The sequence below is a fragment of the Monomorium pharaonis genome, chromosome 2 (genome assembly GCF_013373865.1).
Source record: "Monomorium pharaonis isolate MP-MQ-018 chromosome 2, ASM1337386v2, whole genome shotgun sequence".
NCBI lineage: Eukaryota > Metazoa > Arthropoda > Insecta > Hymenoptera > Formicidae > Monomorium > Monomorium pharaonis.
The window spans coordinates 4,753,923-4,774,541 of record NC_050468.1 but is presented as its reverse complement, the minus strand read 5'-3'; the positions used below and the strand labels follow the sequence as shown (position 1 = coordinate 4,774,541).

Here is a 20,619-nt window from a genome sequence, read left to right as displayed (position 1 = left end):
TAAAGATCTCTGCGGAAATGATTGACAGCCACTGATTAGCATAAAAACATAAAAACAAATTTTTCTTAATTTATGAGTTCATTTGGAACTATAATCGATATTAAAAAGTGAAAACTGACAAAACGATAGTCACGGCCACACACGCGCGCGCGTGTTTTTCAATAAAAATTAAAAAATCTTTAAAAACCCTTCATTTTGTCAAATGACAATTTTTAATATCGGTTGTAATTCAATCAGTGTATGCAAAGTCATATAAATTAAAAAGATTTTTTGTTTTTATGTTTCAGGTTAGTGGCTCTCAGTCTGCACGTCTACAAAGGGAATTTATAGTTTCCAATTGACGTCATCTATATATCATCCATTGGATATTCTGCGACAATAAAAAATGCCATCACAAAAATCTATAAAAATCAATAAATATTTCTACAAAATTTCCATTTTAATGTCTCAATATTTTTTTCCCCCAAAAGTGCTAGAAAACAAGAAATAATTTTAGTGGAAATTTCAGTGTTCACCGGACAGAAGATTCCACGGAGGTTTTGTTCAGAGATATAAATACCGAAAATCAATATCAGCTCTAAAAAAATAGATTTTGCGTAACAGAACGAATTCTATCTCCCGTTGGAGCTTGCCACGCTTTACCGCTTCTATAAAACAAATTCTGTCACATCGCGTTATATCGTGCCGATTCCCGCGACCATATTTCGAAATGTTTCGATATCAACCGCTCGCTGAATTCTCGATTTCCAATCTTTCAGTTGAGTGTACCCTGGGAAATTGAAACTGAAATACCTTGCGCCACTTTAACGAACCACATGAAATAGAAGATTCGCGGGGAGATTCTGAAATATTAAACCGATATAATCCTCCGTGTGCGCTACATTGAGTAGCACTGTGTATGTGTGCGCGCGCGGCATTTATATTTAACCACAGCGCCGCGTTTACAATCAAGTTTAAATTTTCAGTTTCCAATTTATCACTCTTGGCGAGGCTTCCGGTATATAACTGTCTCAAGTTAAAAGAGGATTACTGTCTAATGAAAATTTTTGCTCGACATTATCTCGTCCGTATGTATTTTAACATCATTCTGTTATTCGAGATTATTCTATAAAAAATCTTTTTGCGAAAAGGAGCAGTAAAAGAAAATAAAAAAATCTGATTTACGCCACGACATAAGGAAGCCTTTTCACGCGTAGCTACTTTTAACGAAATCAGAAGGATGAATACCACAGATGAGCCGAGGGAAAATGGGGGGAGGGGGGGTGAAAGAACGACAAGAGAAAAGAAAAAAAAAACTACGATAAAACTAAATTCGCGACCACCGCCGCGTTCTGCGTAAAATCGTCCGCGATGTCAGCGAAATCGTCGCGTTTTTCTCAGGATCGCTTCTGCAACGCGGGAGATAAGATTCACCCTTTGCGCCGTAAACGTGATTTCCTTCCGAGCGAAAAAATTTTCTTTTCTCCACGTCCCCGCGCCCGGCCTAGGAAAGGAACATCCCGCTGAGCTTTTCGCTCGGCTGATAAAAATCCTTCTAAATCCAGCCGAAACCATGCAAAAGAGCCGGTTACCCACGGGACGACTCGCTCCGAGAAATGTGGTCCCGTTGGAAGACGCGAAATTTGCATCCACGACTCGCCGCGACCGGCAACTGGTCCTGGCGCGATCACGCAAATAATCTCCCGCAGAAAACGCGCCGTCATAACGAAGTGCTTGATCGAATTGAAAAGCGGACCCTGCCTCTTTGCCTCAAACGGATATGTTGATGGGACGCGTATACGTTTTCTTTCTGTGAAATTTAAATAAGTCCCGACTTTCTCGTTGAAACAAGTGACATCTGAATCATTTAGCGTAAGCAATAACGGAACTTTCTCCCTGCATAATCGCGCGGTATTATTTTAATGAGGAAGAAAAAAAAAAACAATTCGCTCGACCGATGTAAAATGTCGAACGGAAGCACAATTCCACTTACCGCCCTCGTGCTGTACGCCTGGTTCACGTTGTTGACGTTGTTATTGATGTGATTGTTGTTGTTGAGGTGATTGCTGGTAGCGGAGTTGGTAGTGGAATTGTTGTTGCTTGCGTGATGATTCGAGTGGTTCCCATTGTTGTGCTTGTTATGCTTGTGCAGCACCATCGCGGCGAACATGTCGAATGTCGTCTACCGCGCACCGTAAGCACGCGGAACGAGCGAGGCAAGTCTTTCGAAAATCCGCCGACCTCACTGCCCCTCGTTTCGCCGCATGACTCGAATCGTCCGCTTCTGACTGACTGGCTGAGCTAAAACACCGTGCGCGTTCGATTCGTCGCGACAATCGGCAACAAACGTGAGAAAATTGTGCGCGCCTGCTGGATGGAGAGACCTTCAAACTTTTTATTACTCTTGGAGAACCGCGGAGAATATATCTTCTCGAAAAAAAAAAAAGAGTTTTCTACTTTAAAGAGAGTCTCTCACTTTATGTCAAGGTAGAGACAACTCTGCGTTAGCGAATTCGTGATGTCCTAACGATTTTCTAAAGATTGGTAACGCCGCGAAAGAATGGTTCTTTCATCGAGACGCACGTGTAGAAATTGTGATAAATTGCTTCGGCTTCAATACTAAAGCTCCCAAAAAAAAAAACTCGGCTCGTCAGACTTTCGTCTGACTCAACACGCGCATTCACGTACACACATACAGGGACGATTTGCCGCTTCGCGAAGAAAGACAAATTTCATTTCCGGCGGCCGTGGATCAGCTCGCGGTACGCCGCGGCTTGCGCGAGTTCCGCAGTGAAAACCGCGTCTGCGAGCCGAAAAAGCTTCCCGGACTTTCTCCCGTTAATTTCGTCGGGGCGAAACTCACCGCGTAATGGAAGACAACGGCGAAACCGCAGCAGATGCAGCAGTTGGTGCGTGATTGTTTACGACGCCGTGAAACCGGGGCTCGAACGAGACTATGAAGGATTCACCGCTAATGTCGGCGGAACATCTGCCTCTGTAGGCGAAATGTTTTCTTTCGCTCACTTTTCCCAATGTACATTTTGCACAACAGACCTACGAATCGTTTGCACGCACTTTGTGCGCACGTCTTTGTCCGTTCGAAAAAAAAACTACAGCTCCGCAGAATGTCCAAGGATAAAACGAATGTGGTAATATACGTGCGAATTTAAAGCCAATAAAAATTTTGCGGTCAATGGTAACAACGGGACAATTAGCGTGAAATAATCATTTATTCTCGCTGGAGTGGCCTTCGATGACTAATGCATCGCGGCGATAACGTGGACGACTTAAGTGCAGCTTTTTGCAACATCGGAGCTGACATAGTGAGTCATCGTAGTTAAATTGTATCACGCACTTGGACGCAATAGCTCTTTCTCTCGCGCGATCTAATGTCAGTTTCATAAAAATACGTTATAAACCTTTTGATAAAACATCAAATAAAGATTACGACAGACAGATAAAGGAATCGTTTGTTGACAACCGAATCGCAAACGGAATCGGAATTTAAATGCTTGCTACGTCTAAGGTCAATCGCGTTTAAAGGCGCGCTCGAGATGCCAGAACCTCACGAATGAGAGAAATATTGCACGCAAGGAACGCACCGGCAGCCGGCACCTATCGATTTGTTATAAATAGTCAGGTGCAGCGAACTGGGGCTATTCATCTTCTCTCCTTCTCTCTCCCCTTCTTTCCCTATCGGAGAATTTCTCCTCTCAACCCGACCACCTTTTAACGCAGCAGCCGTCTCTCTTTCTCTTTGGTTTGTGTAACGTCAATTGGATCTCCACAAATTATGATTTTCATTATAAGCATCATTTACCAAGCGTTGCATATACGAGACAATGTAACCTTCCATTACGTCGACCTAAGGCACCATAAATTGTTTAAAGTTGTTTTATAGCTCTGTCTCTCTTTCTCTCTACCCTTCGATCCGAGTTCGATCATTGTTTGTATCATTGTATGAATTTTGTTATAATCACATTTACTGAAGTTAAATCGCATGTAAATAATACCTGAATTTTTAAATATTTCACAGACATATTGGGATATAATTTGTTAAATTAATTAATTATCGAAAATATTTCAACGCCATCGTCATTGACTATTATAAACAAATATATGGTACCAAAAATTATTTCGCATATACATTTCAACACCCTCCCTCCTCTGCCCTTTTCTTTTATTTTTGCACAAAATTTGCCACAATTTAAATGTATAAATAAACAATTATAAAAACCTGCAATGAACATTCGCAATAAATTAAATTGACTAAAGTCATTTTAATTCCCGAAGCAAAAATGTCGATAAGGAAATACCTGGACATTCGTTACGACGCATTCAAGCGAAGTGAGCGACGGCACGTCGGCTGTCGAGCTCTCTGGATGGTGGCTGTCAATATGAATATGTATCTGAAGCGTTAATGACGCAAACGGTACAACGCAGGTGATTGTGACGTTTGAGAAGCCATTACAACGAAATGTCCTCGCAAGACTCGTTGGCTCGGTGTACCGTACGTATTTACTGTTAATTGGAATAGTTATTCGAACTCGGTCGCGTTGATTGGCCGGCGCGGGATTGGCCGGATGTCTCGCGGCAGGTGGGGCCCCTCGATCTAACGCACGACGTAACGCGGTTAGCGCTACGGCAATAATTACGTCCAGAACATCGCCTCGTAATCGAATTGGGTCGCCCGTGAATCCCGGTTGCCTCCTGCGCTGCAATCACCGCCGATATTCGCCTCGCGCAACTTCGTTAAGATCATCGGCGTCCGCGATTCCGTGTTCGAGAAAACTGCAGGAAATTTTTCTGCAGTCGAGAGAAATTCTTTAACCGCTGGTACGGAAATCTCTAGCGGATGGTCGAAGATATATGCGTCTGGCCCATACGATTCTGGTAAATCCTGTTACGTAATCGGTGTTGGTGTCGTCGTTTAATCCGCCGTATTTTTATCGTCTCCCGAAACGGCCAATCGATTTACTCTCGTGGCTCTCGAGCGACCGATAAGCAGGAAGGATATTAACATAATGATAAAATAAATTGTACGAAATCTCGATAACTAAAAACATTTCCCCCTTAACAGGCCGTGTTTAGACCTCCGTCGGCAATTACAGCGAAAGAATTTAGACAGTATCCAGTTAACTGATTCCAATGTAATTCCATTGTAATAAAAGCAATGAGCGCGACGGTGCCATTAGAAAGAGGAGATTGCTGGCATAATTAAGAAAAAAGAGAAGGAAAAAATAGAGATTATTGGCCGTAATCGAGTGCATTTTCATTCGTGTATCAGTCGGGATTCAATCGCGGCAACTTTTCCAATTAGCCGAACTGAAATCGGCTGTAGAAAAAAGGGATCAATTAAATTTATCGATATACGCGTCGCGCGGCAATCGCCCATGGCAAATGAAACGGGAGAGCCCATTTTTTCCGTTTCTATATTCATCCGATACCTTCTCTCACCTTCTATGTGCTCAGCAAATATTGATCATTGTCAGTGTTGAATGTGCAGGCCTTTCCCGAATACCAAACTGATTGTTAAGATATTCCAAACGAGGACGTCCCTCTTCTCGTTCTAAAAGATGACGTATAAAGTGTTCATATTGTGTAATACGAAAACAAGATAACTCTGGATGATCGTAGATTTCGCCGTAGAAAGATTTTTCAGCGGGGTTTGTTGATTCGCTCTGGGAAATGCCGTTTCGCGGGATTTTCCATTAACTGCATTGCCCTCGAGCGAGCGCAGTCCTTATTCGCGACGATAGGACCTCAACCGAAGGATTTGGGCGAAGGTCGGTTCCAGTTCGTAAAGCTAAGCGCAGTAAAGTTTCCGCCGCGCGTTTCGTTGTTGTTTTGCAGAAACGAAATCGGGCGAGTTTCTTGTCTCCGTACTCTGGCAATGGCAAGGACGACGCGGCAAGGGACGAGGTCAGACGAATATTTCGACAAGAAATACTCCCTCTCGGCTCTTCGATATTACGCTACTCCTCCTTCGCGTTTGCACTTTCAATTCCACGGGAATTTACGTCTCGCTCGTTTCGCATTTCATTATCGAAATGATATATCTTGGTGGGCATAATTTCGTCTCAGAATTCAGTAAATCATATATTGTAAAAGTTGGATTAGATTACATCTTCGCAGGACAGTTATGAAGTATCTAAAATTTAGCTAATTAGAAAATAATTTTATTAGACTACCAAAATAATTTTTAAGGACGCCCTAGCGTGATAAAACAAGAGTGCAAAAAGTTTTGACATTGTAGCAATTCTGTGCAATTATTTTGGTTAATCCAGCAAATTATTTTCAGATCTGTATCTAGCTAAATTTTTTTAGAGCTTCAGCGACAAAATCGATCGTTTCTTTCATTTTTTCCTCTGTAATATCACATATAGAGCAGATAAAAGGACAGATTAATGACCTCTTATCTGTTTCTTGCTCGCGATATTTGCGAAAGAAATTCGTAGCCGGGTTTTTTTCCGAGGGACACTCCACCTGGAAGAGCTCGAACAATATTTCGTTTCACATGCGAGGAATGGCGAGAGCGATTCGCGTTTGATTTACGATACATTGGACAAGGAGATATTACACAGTGGTGTAGCGTCCATAGAGATATTGAAAACTTGCCGCAGAGACGATTTACGATCACGTCGAGCAAGAAAAGATGAAGCTGTCGTATCAAAACATCGTGGATTTAGCGACTCCATTTTCTTCTTTCCCTCTTCCTCACGTACAGGAAATTCCGATCGGTCATGTTGTAGGCTATCCATCTCCGCACTACTTGAGATCTCAATGCATCAATGTCATTAATCCACTCTTCATTAATTAACTATAATTACGTAATAGCGAAGCGAACTAACTGGATACCTCGCGGTAACGATCGTTGGATAATTTCGCTCATTGTCCATCTTCGTCGCGTCTATCTACGAAGTGAAACAGCTGTACACGGTCGACTAACGTATCCCTCTAGTTGTACTTCAACTCGTCCAACTGCGCTTGCAGATTTCTAACTGTTTACAAACCGCTCGTTACACAGATGCTTTCAGACGCATCGCAGCAGCCTCGGAACGAAAATTGTTTATAGATGCGCTAAATTTTGCGTCCAAAAGAAAAAAAAAAACCGCGCTTTCAATCCTAGCAAACGTAACATTCCCGACGCGACCCCTAGGAATATTATTTGTGTATTCCTGTTCTCTCGCGCATCCAGCGTTACACGAGTGGTTATGTAACGCAGGGGTGCACGCGCGGCGTGTGGTATACATATGACACGACGGTGCATGTGTATCCCCGGGGAAGGCCAATATAGGATGTAGACTATATAGTCGCTCCGACACTGCACGTGTACGCGGCGTCCATCTTTATCGAACTTTCGCGGCGCATGGAGAAAAAAAAACACGTCTGACCTGAACGACGGCGACCGGAACAAAACCGACAATCGCCGCCAGCGTTACGAGTATTACTGGTTTTGCTATCTTTTTTTTTTTTTTTTTAACAACGCGTCGCAACAAAACTGCCCGATAATTGTCGAAAGTGCTAACCAAACATTGTGCGAAATGAAAAGTTCGCTAATATCCACGATGAAGAATCGAGAATGCGGTCTCTGCGCGATTGGCAATTGTATTTGGAATATGGGCGGAAAACTCTCTCCATTTTCTGTGGAAAATTCAAGCTATTAGGCGCACTAATTAAGGTTGCCCTCATCAGCAATCACCGTGTATCGTGTGCCGAATAATATTTGAACACACAGCAGAATCTGCTGCTAATTGCTCGCCGTTTCGTCCGTGTTACTGTGCGAACGGGCGAGGGAGTTAATAACGTTTACATACATCATTAAGCTCGATTTCAAAAAATGTATCGCGCAAACAGTGCTGGAAACAGCTGCTGCGTTTAATTTATACGTACTGAGGGCTCGGCCCTGAAAGTCCATTGCGACGGCACAGAGATATCTCGTTCTCTCACTCGAAAAAGTAATTTCACCGCTCGAACATGTTCGACATAACCGCGGACAGTATCCTGACAGCCGTCGCGCGGCTACGAGAGCGTATTGTTTGTCGCGTTTGCGACTGTCCGTCGACCACCGATAGGATTCATGGAAAACTGGCCTATAGAAATCCGTGGTGATGGCAGTGTCAGACTCTCCGAGAGTATCAGCGGGTAAAAGAGAAAGAGAGAGAGAGAGACAAGCGCGCGCACACATCGGAGCGTATTGTTTGCAACAGACAGATTCATTTAAACTTGTCGTTCGCCGCAGGATACCCACCGAGTTCCCGCCGCTCCCGGTTCTCCATTAAACGGCACTCAGACGCGAGCTTTTGCACCTGTACATACGCTTCCAGTCGCGTTGAAATTCATAACGCACCGACATTTTTGGAACCCCGCCAGCAACCCGTAATACCCGATACACTGTAGGTAAACTACCCGAGATAAATTTCACCGCGTTAGACCAAGTATCGGCGCAAATTAATGTTTTATGGATGAAACGCCGAAGTACTGATTCACATCCAACGACAAATTACTAACGAGCAATCTATACACTGACGAGAAAGGATACTCGATTCAAATAAATAATTTAAATAGCACTAATAACAAATTTTATTTTAAAAATAACTAATATTTATTTTAAATGAGTAACACCTTCAATAATTTAGAAAATGTTGGGAACAATTTAAAATAAATATTAATTTTTTATAAAATATGTTATTAGTATTATACAAATACTTATTTATTTGACTCAAGTATCCCTTTTCCGTCAATATAAACTAACATAAAAGATGTCTTTGGCTATACAAAAGTAACTGTAAATTATTGATTCAAAAACTGCAGGTTTGTCAAGTTAACTCTTTTTGCAATTAACAACAAAAAATATTTTACTACAGTTTAGATAACTTTTAAACGAGTATAAATGAAGATGTAAATGAATTTTTAGATGATCATTTACTATTCTTATCAGTATATGTAAAAAATTAATTTAATTTGTAATGCTATTTTTTCGCCAGATTTACAAATACAAATAAAAAATTAAATAACTTAAATCAATAAGAAAACTGGCAAATGTTACATAAATATTCAAATATAATAATATAACAATCTATAAATTATATTTTTAATAATACTTTGAGATGTGACACATAAGCTTTTAGGTCAACAATGGCAGTATTTTATTTGATAATAAATATAAATCTTTATAATTTCATATGTTTCATCTTCACCGACTAATAAAAGTCTGACGTGAAAAATTTATTCTAAGCGATTCATAATAATAATAGTTAAAGTGATATAAACATACAGTTAAGTAACAGAAAATAATTATAATTTTAATAAAACATTTCGGTCAGCGGTTGAACGTAGCCAGGAGTCATCTAGATTAATTTAATTAATGGCGTTTGCGGACAATTAAATTCCGTGTTTGGACGCGATCAGTATTCGTTAACCTATGCGCCAAGCACAGATTGTGACGCGTCATTAAGTACAAAACGTATTTTGATAAAATGATGTTGATTATGTAATTAAACTGTGCCTCGCGTGCGACTTTACATCTCCTAGTTCGCGATCGCGTTTTATACATAATACTTAAATAACAATAAACATGGATGTATCGAGAATCCATTCATAATGCCGCATGGAATTTTCACCGAGAGATCACAAGCGAATGGTATGTGACGTTGACAGAGTGCAATGTACGTAACTATGCACTTCGCGTGTTTGTCCGTGGTGACTGTCCATTTTACTGTCAAATCGCAAACGTGGCATATTATATGTAGAATGGTCAAACGTGTGGCACGTAGCGAAACGAGCACATCGAGAGAAATGTAAAGGCAGTGCAAATATAGTCACCTAATTTGGAAATATCATACTTCTGCTAACCCATTATTTCCGCATACACACACACACACACACATTTTTTCAATTAAATATCTCACAACTGAATAGCATTCCAGATTGAAAAAGAAATTAATAATTTCATTAATTAAGGATTTTGTAAAGGGAGATTTGAATAATTACAGACTTTGCACGTAATTATAACGGGTTGCAATCGATAATTTTGCAAGTTTCACGCAACGGTTACCGCGACCAAAGTGACCGATCTAATTTTGCACATTTTGCAGACGATTTAACGACTTAACGAGATTGACAGAAATGACGATCAATAATTTCGTCGTTCAGCGGAAATAATCATATAACGCGCCGGAGAGTGACGTTCATCTAGCTGCCGGACTGACAACTATCCGACGTATCCACAGAATCCGAAGTATTCGGAAATAGACTCGTCTCCAGCATCTCCCACCTGCCTGAAGCGTCGTCTAAAAATACGGCAGAGTACATTCGCCGTTAACGAGGGATCGATGACTGGGTATTCCGGCAAATGTGTTCTTCGCAAACAAACGATAAAGCTGGCGGAGTAAGAAGCTACGATAGTGAATAAGTGATATCACATGATAAACAGAAATAAAAGTGGAAGGCGCTTCGGGTACAGTACACGTCAAAGTAAACGTTTTATTACGCAATATTAATTAGGTAGTAGAATTATTTTCTTCGTTCGATAAGGGAGACCCGACCTCTTGCAACAGTATCAACGATATCTCGATTTTGTCCATTTGTGCCGTCACACACAAAGTTTCTCCGATAGCGCGATTAATCAACAACGGAAAGCTCGAGTTGTGCGGGTTATATGATTAATAAAGTTTGCTTAGTTGCGCAGCGGTATCTGTGCAAAACTCGCGTCGATTCTAAAAGCCGTGGGCATGCAAAATGGCGCCACTCGGTGACGCAGCTGCGCTCTCGTATAATTAACTTTTCGTCTCGAAAAAGACCATTGGATCATTTTTTAATAAGAACACCTATCAATAAGCCTACCATAATGGCCTACAACAACTAATTTTCCTTTTTTGCGCGAAAAAGCATTATTAAAGCGAGAGGAGTAGACGTGAGATCAATGAACTTCGGAAAAAAAAAAAAAGAAAATTGATAGCTAGAAATAGGCAAAAAAAAGTTTGAAAATAGCTCTTGAGCCAATTTCTACGTAGCTGCGTTACTCGATATAGCTTCGCGTGTCCCTAATGGGCAAAGAAATTCTCCACGCACCAAAAGCAGCGATCAAAACTACTATCGCTTGAACGATTCGTACACACGCACGCACGCACGCACGCACATAAGGAAAATAAGATTTTGCAGAAATCAGGGAGATTGTGCAGGAGTCCAAGATGCACGTTATTACGTGAATCACGAGAGAAAACATAGCTCACAGTGTATTAATACTGATATCATTACTCTACTCATTAATTCTAGAATCATAAATTATTTGAGATGTACACCAATACTTAAACGCTCATGAAATTTACAATCAAAATTATTGTTATTAAAAATTACAAAAAAAAACATTCTTTAGTTACACAAACTGATAGTTAAGTATACGTACGCTACGTCAATGCGTCTTTTGCATTATGTGTTGTACGATTCGTTGCATCGCCGCTCAAAATCGAGGTCGTTAAATTAGGGGGAAAGCAGATATTTAGGTTCCAATCTAATTTGAGTGTAGATTCCACATCGATGGATAACGCGGCTTACGCGGATTCTACACACATAGCGTGCGAAGCGGTTTGAAAGTAAGCTGTGCAATTAATACTTCGAAATCGCGGTAAGTTCGCGGGACTCGCGCCTGAAAAAAAAAAAATGCAAACCCGTCCTACCGCGCGAATATTCAAATGTCAGTACCGCAACCAGTTTTGCGGTGCTCTTCCGCGACGGAATTAGCGTCGCACTATCCACTTATTAGCGTTAGTTGTCAAACAGGTAAATTATATGCGGCCGCGATAGTCGCGCAACAATTTTATAATCTGCCGGATAATTTATGCTAAAGTAGTCCACGATGTGATTAGACGTATAAATCTATCGAAACAGGTATCTGTAGAACATTATTTGGTTTATATCTGAGAGAAAGATATAAATCCATGTCTTTAAGTAAACATAAAAAATTGGACCCGCAATTAAACGGATCATGACGACGAAATAACCACCGGCGTCATTCTTTTCAGGTTTTTTCTTCATTAATATATTATATAATTAATATATCTAAATTCTGTTATATACTCTTTTACATTTAGTTATATTATTCGAGGAGATAAAGGTAGCCTAATCGCGAAATCATGAAAAAAAAAAAGCAATAAAAGTAAGTGGATAATCGGAATTTTATTTCCACCTGGTAAAAAATAACCTTCATAAAACTTGGCAGTTTTACTACCACGTGCTATTTCCCCGTTTTTTTTCCCCGGGATGACATCGCGGAAGCTCCGAGTCTTCTGGTGATACTTCTTTCGCTTCCGCGATGGTCGTGCGTTTCTACTTCGTTCGAGGAAAACGCCAGACGCCCCTGCGAGATATCCCCGACCCTGTAACGCTCCGGCGCGCGAGTATTATCAAAGTTCGTCCCCACAGACACCGTAAATCTTGGTGGGTGGAAGGGAAGGCGTTCCCCCGCGGTCGGAGAGTCGTCGCGACGAGACAAAGGAAACACCGCGCTAAAGCCACTTTATCCGAACTTGTCACGGATCCGTCTGTAACCGGCCTGACCGCTTTCAGACGCCACATCGTGTCTGCCTGAAAATTCAATTTGCAAAACGGTATCGCGCAGTTTCCTACGTAATTCACTTGCCGCGCCGCTCGTTCGACAATGCTGGTTGTTTCTACTGCCGCTTCATCCCGTTATCTCCGTCCACGTCAGACATTTATGGAAATACCGGTAACGTTAGTGTTATTAAAACGCGATAATGACACGTGTTGCTTGAGACTCTTTTCCCTCGATTAACATCTACAATTTAATTTCATTAACTTATTAATCATTTAATGGTATAATTTAATATGTATTATAACGGAATATTTTTCTTATTTTTAAAAAATTAAGATCAAAGAAATAACCACGTGATGGATATAAGTCTACCAATTTTAGAATGACAAGTAAAAACGATGTTTTTGTAGGTTTTTTATAGTTCTTGAACTGCTAGATCTTATTTTGATCTTGAAAAATTTTAATTTATTAAGGAAAATATTAAAATCAGCTTACAAAGCTATTAAACATAGTACCGTAAATTATTACAATTGAATTTTATAAACGTATTGATTTGTATTAATTTGTGTTCTTTCTGCTAGTAAAACATGAAAAAAAATTAAAAAATTATAAATATCTAAAAGCAAAGACGTTATTGATAAAAACTTATATCTTAATTATTTGAAAGCATTGTTGTTAATTACATCTTTCAAGAACTTTCTAGGCTATTTTGTATTGCAGAATTTTATTAATAAAAAAAAATTTACTTTGACTAAATAAGACTTTATTCACTTATTAATTTGTTGTTCACTTCAGTCGATTTTTTAAAATATCGTATTTTTATTATAACTTTACACTCTCTTTATCATGCTGATTTTATATAACTTCTTATATATTTAATAACTTCGGATTGATTTTCATACTTTCCCAACAAATGAAAATTTTTTAAAGATCAGAATTAGATTCAACAACTCAAAAAAATTTTTTAAGTTTACTGTTTTTATTCGTCATTCCGGATTCAAAATTCCAACCTATTTCAAACGTCAAGTTTCATGATGACCACATGAAAATTTTCGCATTAAAACTCGCTTAAAGGAGTCATCTCATTTCAATGCAAACAGAAATATCTCTACTGGCAAGAAACGTGCTCAAAGTGAGAAAGATTTGCGTCACGCGACGCCCATCTCAACAAATCATGGAAATCGGTACCGATATAGTTAAACACTCCTTTGTCCCATTACGCTAACACAGGACACGAAACGGTTCCTAGTGTTACGTGCCGGATCCTATAATCCCTGACACAAGAATAGTGCATGTGAATTTATCGAAATAAATAAAAAAAAAGAAAATCTTCGTGCAATTCAAATAAAGTTCAATAAACTTCAAAAATTTTATTAAAAAAAAAGACTAAAATGATCCTTTTGATAATTACAACGTATTTATTAATATTCAAAAGAGAGTTGGACTGGATTTAAAATTCAAATTTAATTTGGCGAAAAGATTAACACATCATCGATTTAATAAAACCTAATTAAAAAAAATATAAAACCTTGCTCTTTAATTAATTATTTATATAGATAATAATAAGCAAGATTCGAATTCTAAAATTCGGCTACATCTTCAGAAAACTCATTTCGGATTCGGTCATCAACAAATGCGGTAGCAAACTTCGCGGAAAGTATTCTGTATTTTTGCGTAGCGGGGAATAATTTCTGCTTAGCCTTAGTCATCGGAAAAGTTACTACACATTCGCCGTGATTTTTCGCGTTGCATGATCGGTCGAGGGTGAACCAACATATAATGAAGAAACTCCGATCTATGACTAGCCGTAACTCGCAATGTCACGTTCGCGTACTAACCGTGAGGATGACTCATACCGCACAATGTATTTGCGTAACATAAAGCCGAATGCAAATGAGCAATATGTATATATGAATTGTTAATCTCCATCCAGCAGACACAAGAGAATTCTAATAAAGAATTATAAATGTATCAAATAAGGCGAAAAATAATCAATCCTTTTCATCGAGTATCACAGCATTATAATTTTGATAATTATTCGATACGTATTTAAATATCCATATAGTTTCATAAAATTTTCAGACTTTTGTCTCAATCTCATTCATCAAAAAGACTAGATTTCCTCCTTGTCACTATTGTATAATTAATAAATTGTATCGTTTCAATCGTGAGCGTAATATCATGTATATATAAATATTAAAAAATTTTGTAATATTATACATTTGGAGGTCAATTCTTTCCGGCACACCCTTTCGAATCGATAGAACGAATTAAATTAAATCACGGACACGGTGCTTCCCAATTACCTCTTACGTCCTTTTCTTTGGTCGCACGTTATTACGCGCCCCTTCGATCGGGATTGGCAAGTGCTTCTCACTCGGCTTATGGGGATCGCAGTGACAATATGACGTAGATGTCGCGTGCAGGGTGGTCGCGCGTCGACTGAGCGCTTCCCTCTTTCGGGCAGACCGAATCCACAAGAAACGACAACGGCGGCGCGCGGCGCCGCGACGCAACCCCTTAGCGGCCAGCCAACCATCCGGCCAGCCACCCCTAGCCGCCGCCGTCACCACCCCCGAATGCATCCCCACTACGTCGGCGATTATTGAGAGAGGGGATACGTGTATCGCCACGCGGCCGACAAACTGGTGGGGGTGTCTGCTGGCGGAATTACTTCGTTCGGCAAAAAACATCCTCTCTTCTCTCATTCTATCCCTCTTTTGCTCTATCTATGTTTCCTCATTCGGAAGGACGGAAAATGGCGGGATGGAGGGCGGAGAATGCACAGGGCTGATATACCGGCATGAAGGTCGCGACGACGGACCAGATAAATCAAAATTCGTGGCTGAGCGGGTTGGTACGGATTTTTCGGCGTGGGTGGTGAAGACATAACACTGGCTATATATAAGTTTGGATGAGGGTGCGGCATGATAGGAGAAATGCCTGATATTTGAGATAGTAGTACTGTTAGCAGAATAATCTTATCTTTTTGCAATTTACAAGAGTAGCCCGATAGTAATAATTTAATTATTGCAAAATGTGTAAATACAAAACACTATTGCAATCATAAATTATATTTATATATTTTAATAATTTTAATCTCCAAAATTTAAATAAAATTTAAGTTAAATAAAATTGTTACTTTAAGAGTATTAAAAAAAACCACATACACACATTCTATTTAAAATTTTTTAATGTCAGTCCCAATAAACTACCGGAATTTTTATAGTGGCAAGTATTCCAAGATTTTTGGGGTCTATGAATTCGAATATAAAGTCTAAATTGCAAAATTCAAAATAGCGCATTAAAGTTTTCAAAAATAATCAGATTTTCTTGAAAATAAGATTCTATATTGGATCCGCCATTTGAATCTTCAAATTCTGATCTCAAATTAAAAATCAGCGACCCCACAAATGTAAAGAATAAATTTGTGGATAAAATTGCTAAACTTTTTTTTTTCACCACAAAAATAGTACAGGATGTGATTTCTGTGGCACAGTTAAAGGGTTAATGAAAACAAAGAAACAAAAAATCGAGATAGTGATAAAAGAATAAAATTCACTATATGCGCTACAGATTTGGAAAATCAATAATTAGTTTCCGTCGTAGCTTGAATATCAATGTCAAATTAACCACATTAAACTAAAAGTAGAAAAAGAAAATCACTTTTATAAGCAACATAATACAACGTAAAAATAAAAATGTAAATAACATAAAGTGTATGCAAATAGAAAAAGTTTATTGCACAAGTAAGACAAAGAAAAATGCACACAGCCATGCATAACATAAAAATATACATATACAATATTTTATGTTGTCATATATATTATATACCGAACAAATTTTATAGTAAAAATTAGCTATGGTAAATAGTAAGCGTAGAGCAAAGAAGAAATTATGAAATTTTTTGCTGTTTTTCATCAAATTACTATAGTATTTACACTATTTATAGTATAATTCTCAAAATTTCTTCTTACGATTCATGGCTATTACAATACATAGCAATTTTTATTATAAAATTTTCTCCATGTGTATTATAACAACATAAAAGACGACAAATTTAATATCTGCTTGTTTGCAGCTTGATCATATAAACTTCCAAAATCCGACATTTTCCATTTTTAATGCAAATTTACTTGCTAAAAAAAACTCCAAGACATAAACTTGCAAACAAGAAGTTTGTTTCCGTCTAGAAAAGTTCATAACAGCTCCATAGAGACGAAAGAGAGTGGTAAAAGACGAAAAACTAAGGCTAAAATGCCGAAGAGCAAATGTTACGAATGTAACCTTGTAAAAATGTAAAAAAATTATAAATTAAATTTTTACAAGAAAAAGACATTAGTAAATTAAGTTAATAATACATTTTAATTTATCCTAAAATAGAATTTGAGAAAACAAAATTACGTGCACAAGAGACTAAGATTTAAAATTTTTAATTGTTTACAATTAATCCTAAATTAGTTTTACAATAAATATGGGTATTAGTATTTTTTTAAGTTGTCAAATTTAATAAAACATAATATATTATATAATCAAACAATGTTTTCTCAATGGAGAAACTTCAAGTATTTCGAGAAATAAGATTGATATTTTATCAGATCGCAAGTTTTAGATAACCTGGTTAAAAATGCGATAACTGCGAAATTTGCTCGCGAGAACCACGAGGTCGAGCGCCGTAGCGTCGCAAAGCCATCGTTTTTGTGCGCTGTCGGAAAACGACCAGGGAGATAAATTAGAAGCCGTCGAGATAGGCAGTGCAAAGTAAGGAGAACGAAATCCGTATCAGTCGTCAGAGCTTGACAATTTCCTCAGGGCGCGCATCAAAACGACACCACGAGGATTCTTGGATGGCTGCACGATGCGCTGGGAAATGCGAGGGATTGATGATACCGGATGATGCATCCGACCCGTTGGCGCGAAATAAGTTTGGGAGATAAAGCTCAGCTGGAATTTATCCGGCCTCTGCATCACTCATCAGGTTTTGATAATAACGCTTCGATAATAATTTTAGATAAAAAATATCGGAACGCTGAAATATAAATCTTAAAACAAACAATCATATTAAACAAATTCTTAAATCTAAAATAAAATAATCTTAGTGCTACCTCATTAATTTCTTGACAGATTTAGATTAAACGATAAACATTTGTGGCAAATCTTATAATGCTCTAGATTTAAAAATAGATTAATTTGAAGAAAATGTGTGTGTATGTGTGTGTATAAAAAACCTTTTTTTAAATAAAATATTAAAGAGATCCACAAAGGAGTTGCTCCAACGCTTCGTTGCTTCGTTAGATACCAAAAATACCTCATCTCACAGGCCCACGTTGTAAAACGTAAGCAAACACACTACTCTGCTTTCTGCATTAATTAATTATAAAGCATCGTATATGCACATCTTTCTTATGTAGATCTTTCGATTCAGCTCTCTTTTCCCATCCTATAAAAAAATGTTAAATTCCTCCTCAGAGAGACAAACTCAAAAATTTCAATTTAATTTGTGGTATATAAACACTCGTGTCTTTATTTTTACAAAAAAGTGCAGCTTGCAGAAATTGCATAAAGTAAAGTGCTCACGTATTACAATCTCAAAGAACACTCATCTATAGACATCATTTTCCCAATTCTCGTGAATAAGAGATAGTCATCATAGTCTTTCAAAAAATAGTAACTTGCCAGTGCGGATTACAGTGTGTAACAAAAAAATTGCCATACAGTTCAACCTATCATGTTTATCAAACTCGAGACAGAGAATGCGGAAAAAAACATCAGAATTAAGTTCTGGGACGATGGTGATTGGTTGAAGAGCAATCTCGCTCCGTGAATCAAGCACGAAAAACCGGTTCTCGAGTGCAGCGGAGAATCTTGCGGTGCATTGAAGGCGGCCCAAGGAAGTTCAACGGGTGGATCGACAGACAGAAGATCGATCGATGTCAAGGAGGTACAATCACGATGAGTCGTCCCCGTTGTACATACTACATCGTCTAATTTCAATTCTGCATTTGCGCGTAAATATTGACTAAATTCAGACACGTAAGAGAAAATTACTGAATTCACATTACCTAAATTATGCTTATTTCATCAAAAATTTATATTTTTACTTAATATAAGCAACATTTAGTGACAAGAATATGAAAAAATTATATTAAAAATACAGACAAGAGTAATACAGACAAAAAATTTAACAAGTTACATTTTGTTTGGTATATGCTATAAAACTTAAAAAAAAATCAAATATGACTAATGTTAATTTTTAATCAATTTATATTACTGATAAGATAATAATATAAGCATATAATTTACTAAATTTTTATATTTTTATAAAAAAAAACGTTATATTAAAGAATATAAAATATATAAGTATATATTATAGAATATTTTAATCATAAACCACTTTGTTTATGAATAGTGTATGAATAGAGTATTCTTTAAATAACATTATTTTAATTTACATATTCTAAACTTTCAAAGACGATACGATCTAAGAAATTCACAAGTACGATTTAAGCGACCAATTAAGCTAATTTCCAATGTTCCATTAATACAATTTTATTTGAATACAAATCGGTATAAAGTGAAAAATATAATATAAATGTATAATGTAAGATTATAAGTGATACGCCTTCGGTAATTCTCTCCTGCTTATTTTGTTCGCCTTAATTTATTTCAACCTTCATTAAACAAATCACTAATGAGCGTGCATTATATATTTATGTAAACAATAAATGCTAATTTAAGTAAATATAGGAGAAAAAATATCCTTCCAAATTTTTCTACTATTTCTTCTTTTAAGACACAGTACATTTCCCTTTTGTTATATCTTTTGTATACGCAAGGAGGGCTTGACAACCTACAAGTTAAAAACTGTTCCCCGTCGTGGTCAATTTTTTACGTTTTATATGAGTCAAGAGTATTCAAACTAAGTTTCGCATTTACGAATTATGCGAAAACTTTCTTGGAAGCCCATGGTGACTGCGAAATTACACGAAAGTATCGTCATTGGATAAAAGTTTTATGTCCAAAATCCCTAACGTAGTGCTGAACTTAATACAAAGCTTTAAATATGATAATTTCTGCTTAAACATGATTTCACAGAATAGTACAATGATTGAGTTTGAATCGCAGACGAACTCGTCTCTTGTCTGCGATTCAAACTTTGTCAAGTTGAAATTACCTTGATAATTTATGAAATACAATTTTCTAATTTATGATATCTCTAATATTTTGCTATATCGTGATTTAGCTATATCGTGATGTATAAATGTAAGTCAGTAATTATCGCAAAGAGACTGTATTAAGAAATAATGTAAATGTAAAATACTAATGCTGTAATAAATTTTATAAATAATTATTGACAAGTTTGTAAATCAAAAATTTCTATATTGCTATACATATAGATTCATCACACATTTAATTTAATATAATTATTAGAAAAGAACGTGGGTATCATGGTCCTTTCTATTTACATTTTGTACAATAACTTTGTTAATAATTAATATTATAAATTGAGAAGCATTCTATTCGCTAATATATTGTCCAATCTTTCATTTTTTTGAAAACAATTTCAAAATATTCAAAAGTAAAAAATACCTAATATAACCACTGAAATATAATATATCCGGAACGAATGCGAGCGCTAGTGTCGCGATCCGACAAAGAGGGTCTGAGAGGTATCCTTGTCCTTTTTTAACTTCACGTGACTGTACAGTACCGTAAAAAGTTTATGAACAAGTAGTTAAAAAGAGACAAGGATACCTTTTAGAACGCTCTCTCTCGGGTCACTTTTAACAAAGGGATTCTACTCGTTCCGATTATATTATACTTCAGTAAATATAACTGTCGATTGTTATGACCGACATATTAGCGCCACTGCATAATTACGATCTACTAAACCAATGATTCCATAAATAGAATGTTTCATGTAATCACAGAGATATTATATGCGAGTACGTTAAAATTTATAAGTTAGACTATAAAGCGAATAAACGTTATATCGAATACACAGCGAATTGATCGGTTATCGATAGCAGTGTAGCAGATTTCAGTGTTGATTGTTCGGCTTGATTACCTTTCGAAATCGCAAAGGT

General features: G+C 37.5%; 1 protein-coding gene across 2 annotated transcripts in view; it reads right to left on the bottom strand.

Moving 5' to 3' along the window:
- The window catches only part of LOC105840137 (serine/threonine-protein kinase 26), a 140,195-nt gene that overhangs the window by 84,017 nt on the left and 35,559 nt on the right, over positions 1 to 20,619 (bottom strand). The window contains exons 1-2 of one of the 2 annotated variants that reach the window (XM_012686934.3): positions 14,839 to 14,992; positions 1,973 to 2,280 (exon numbers count right to left, since the gene is read on the bottom strand). The exons of the other annotated variant lie outside the window; for it this stretch is intronic. Coding sequence (XP_012542388.2) covers positions 1,973 to 2,149 — 177 coding nt within the window. The 5' untranslated portion in view covers positions 2,150 to 2,280; positions 14,839 to 14,992. Of the gene's footprint in view, positions 1 to 1,972; positions 2,281 to 14,838; positions 14,993 to 20,619 lie in introns of those variants that run through there. 2 annotated transcript variants of the gene reach the window in all.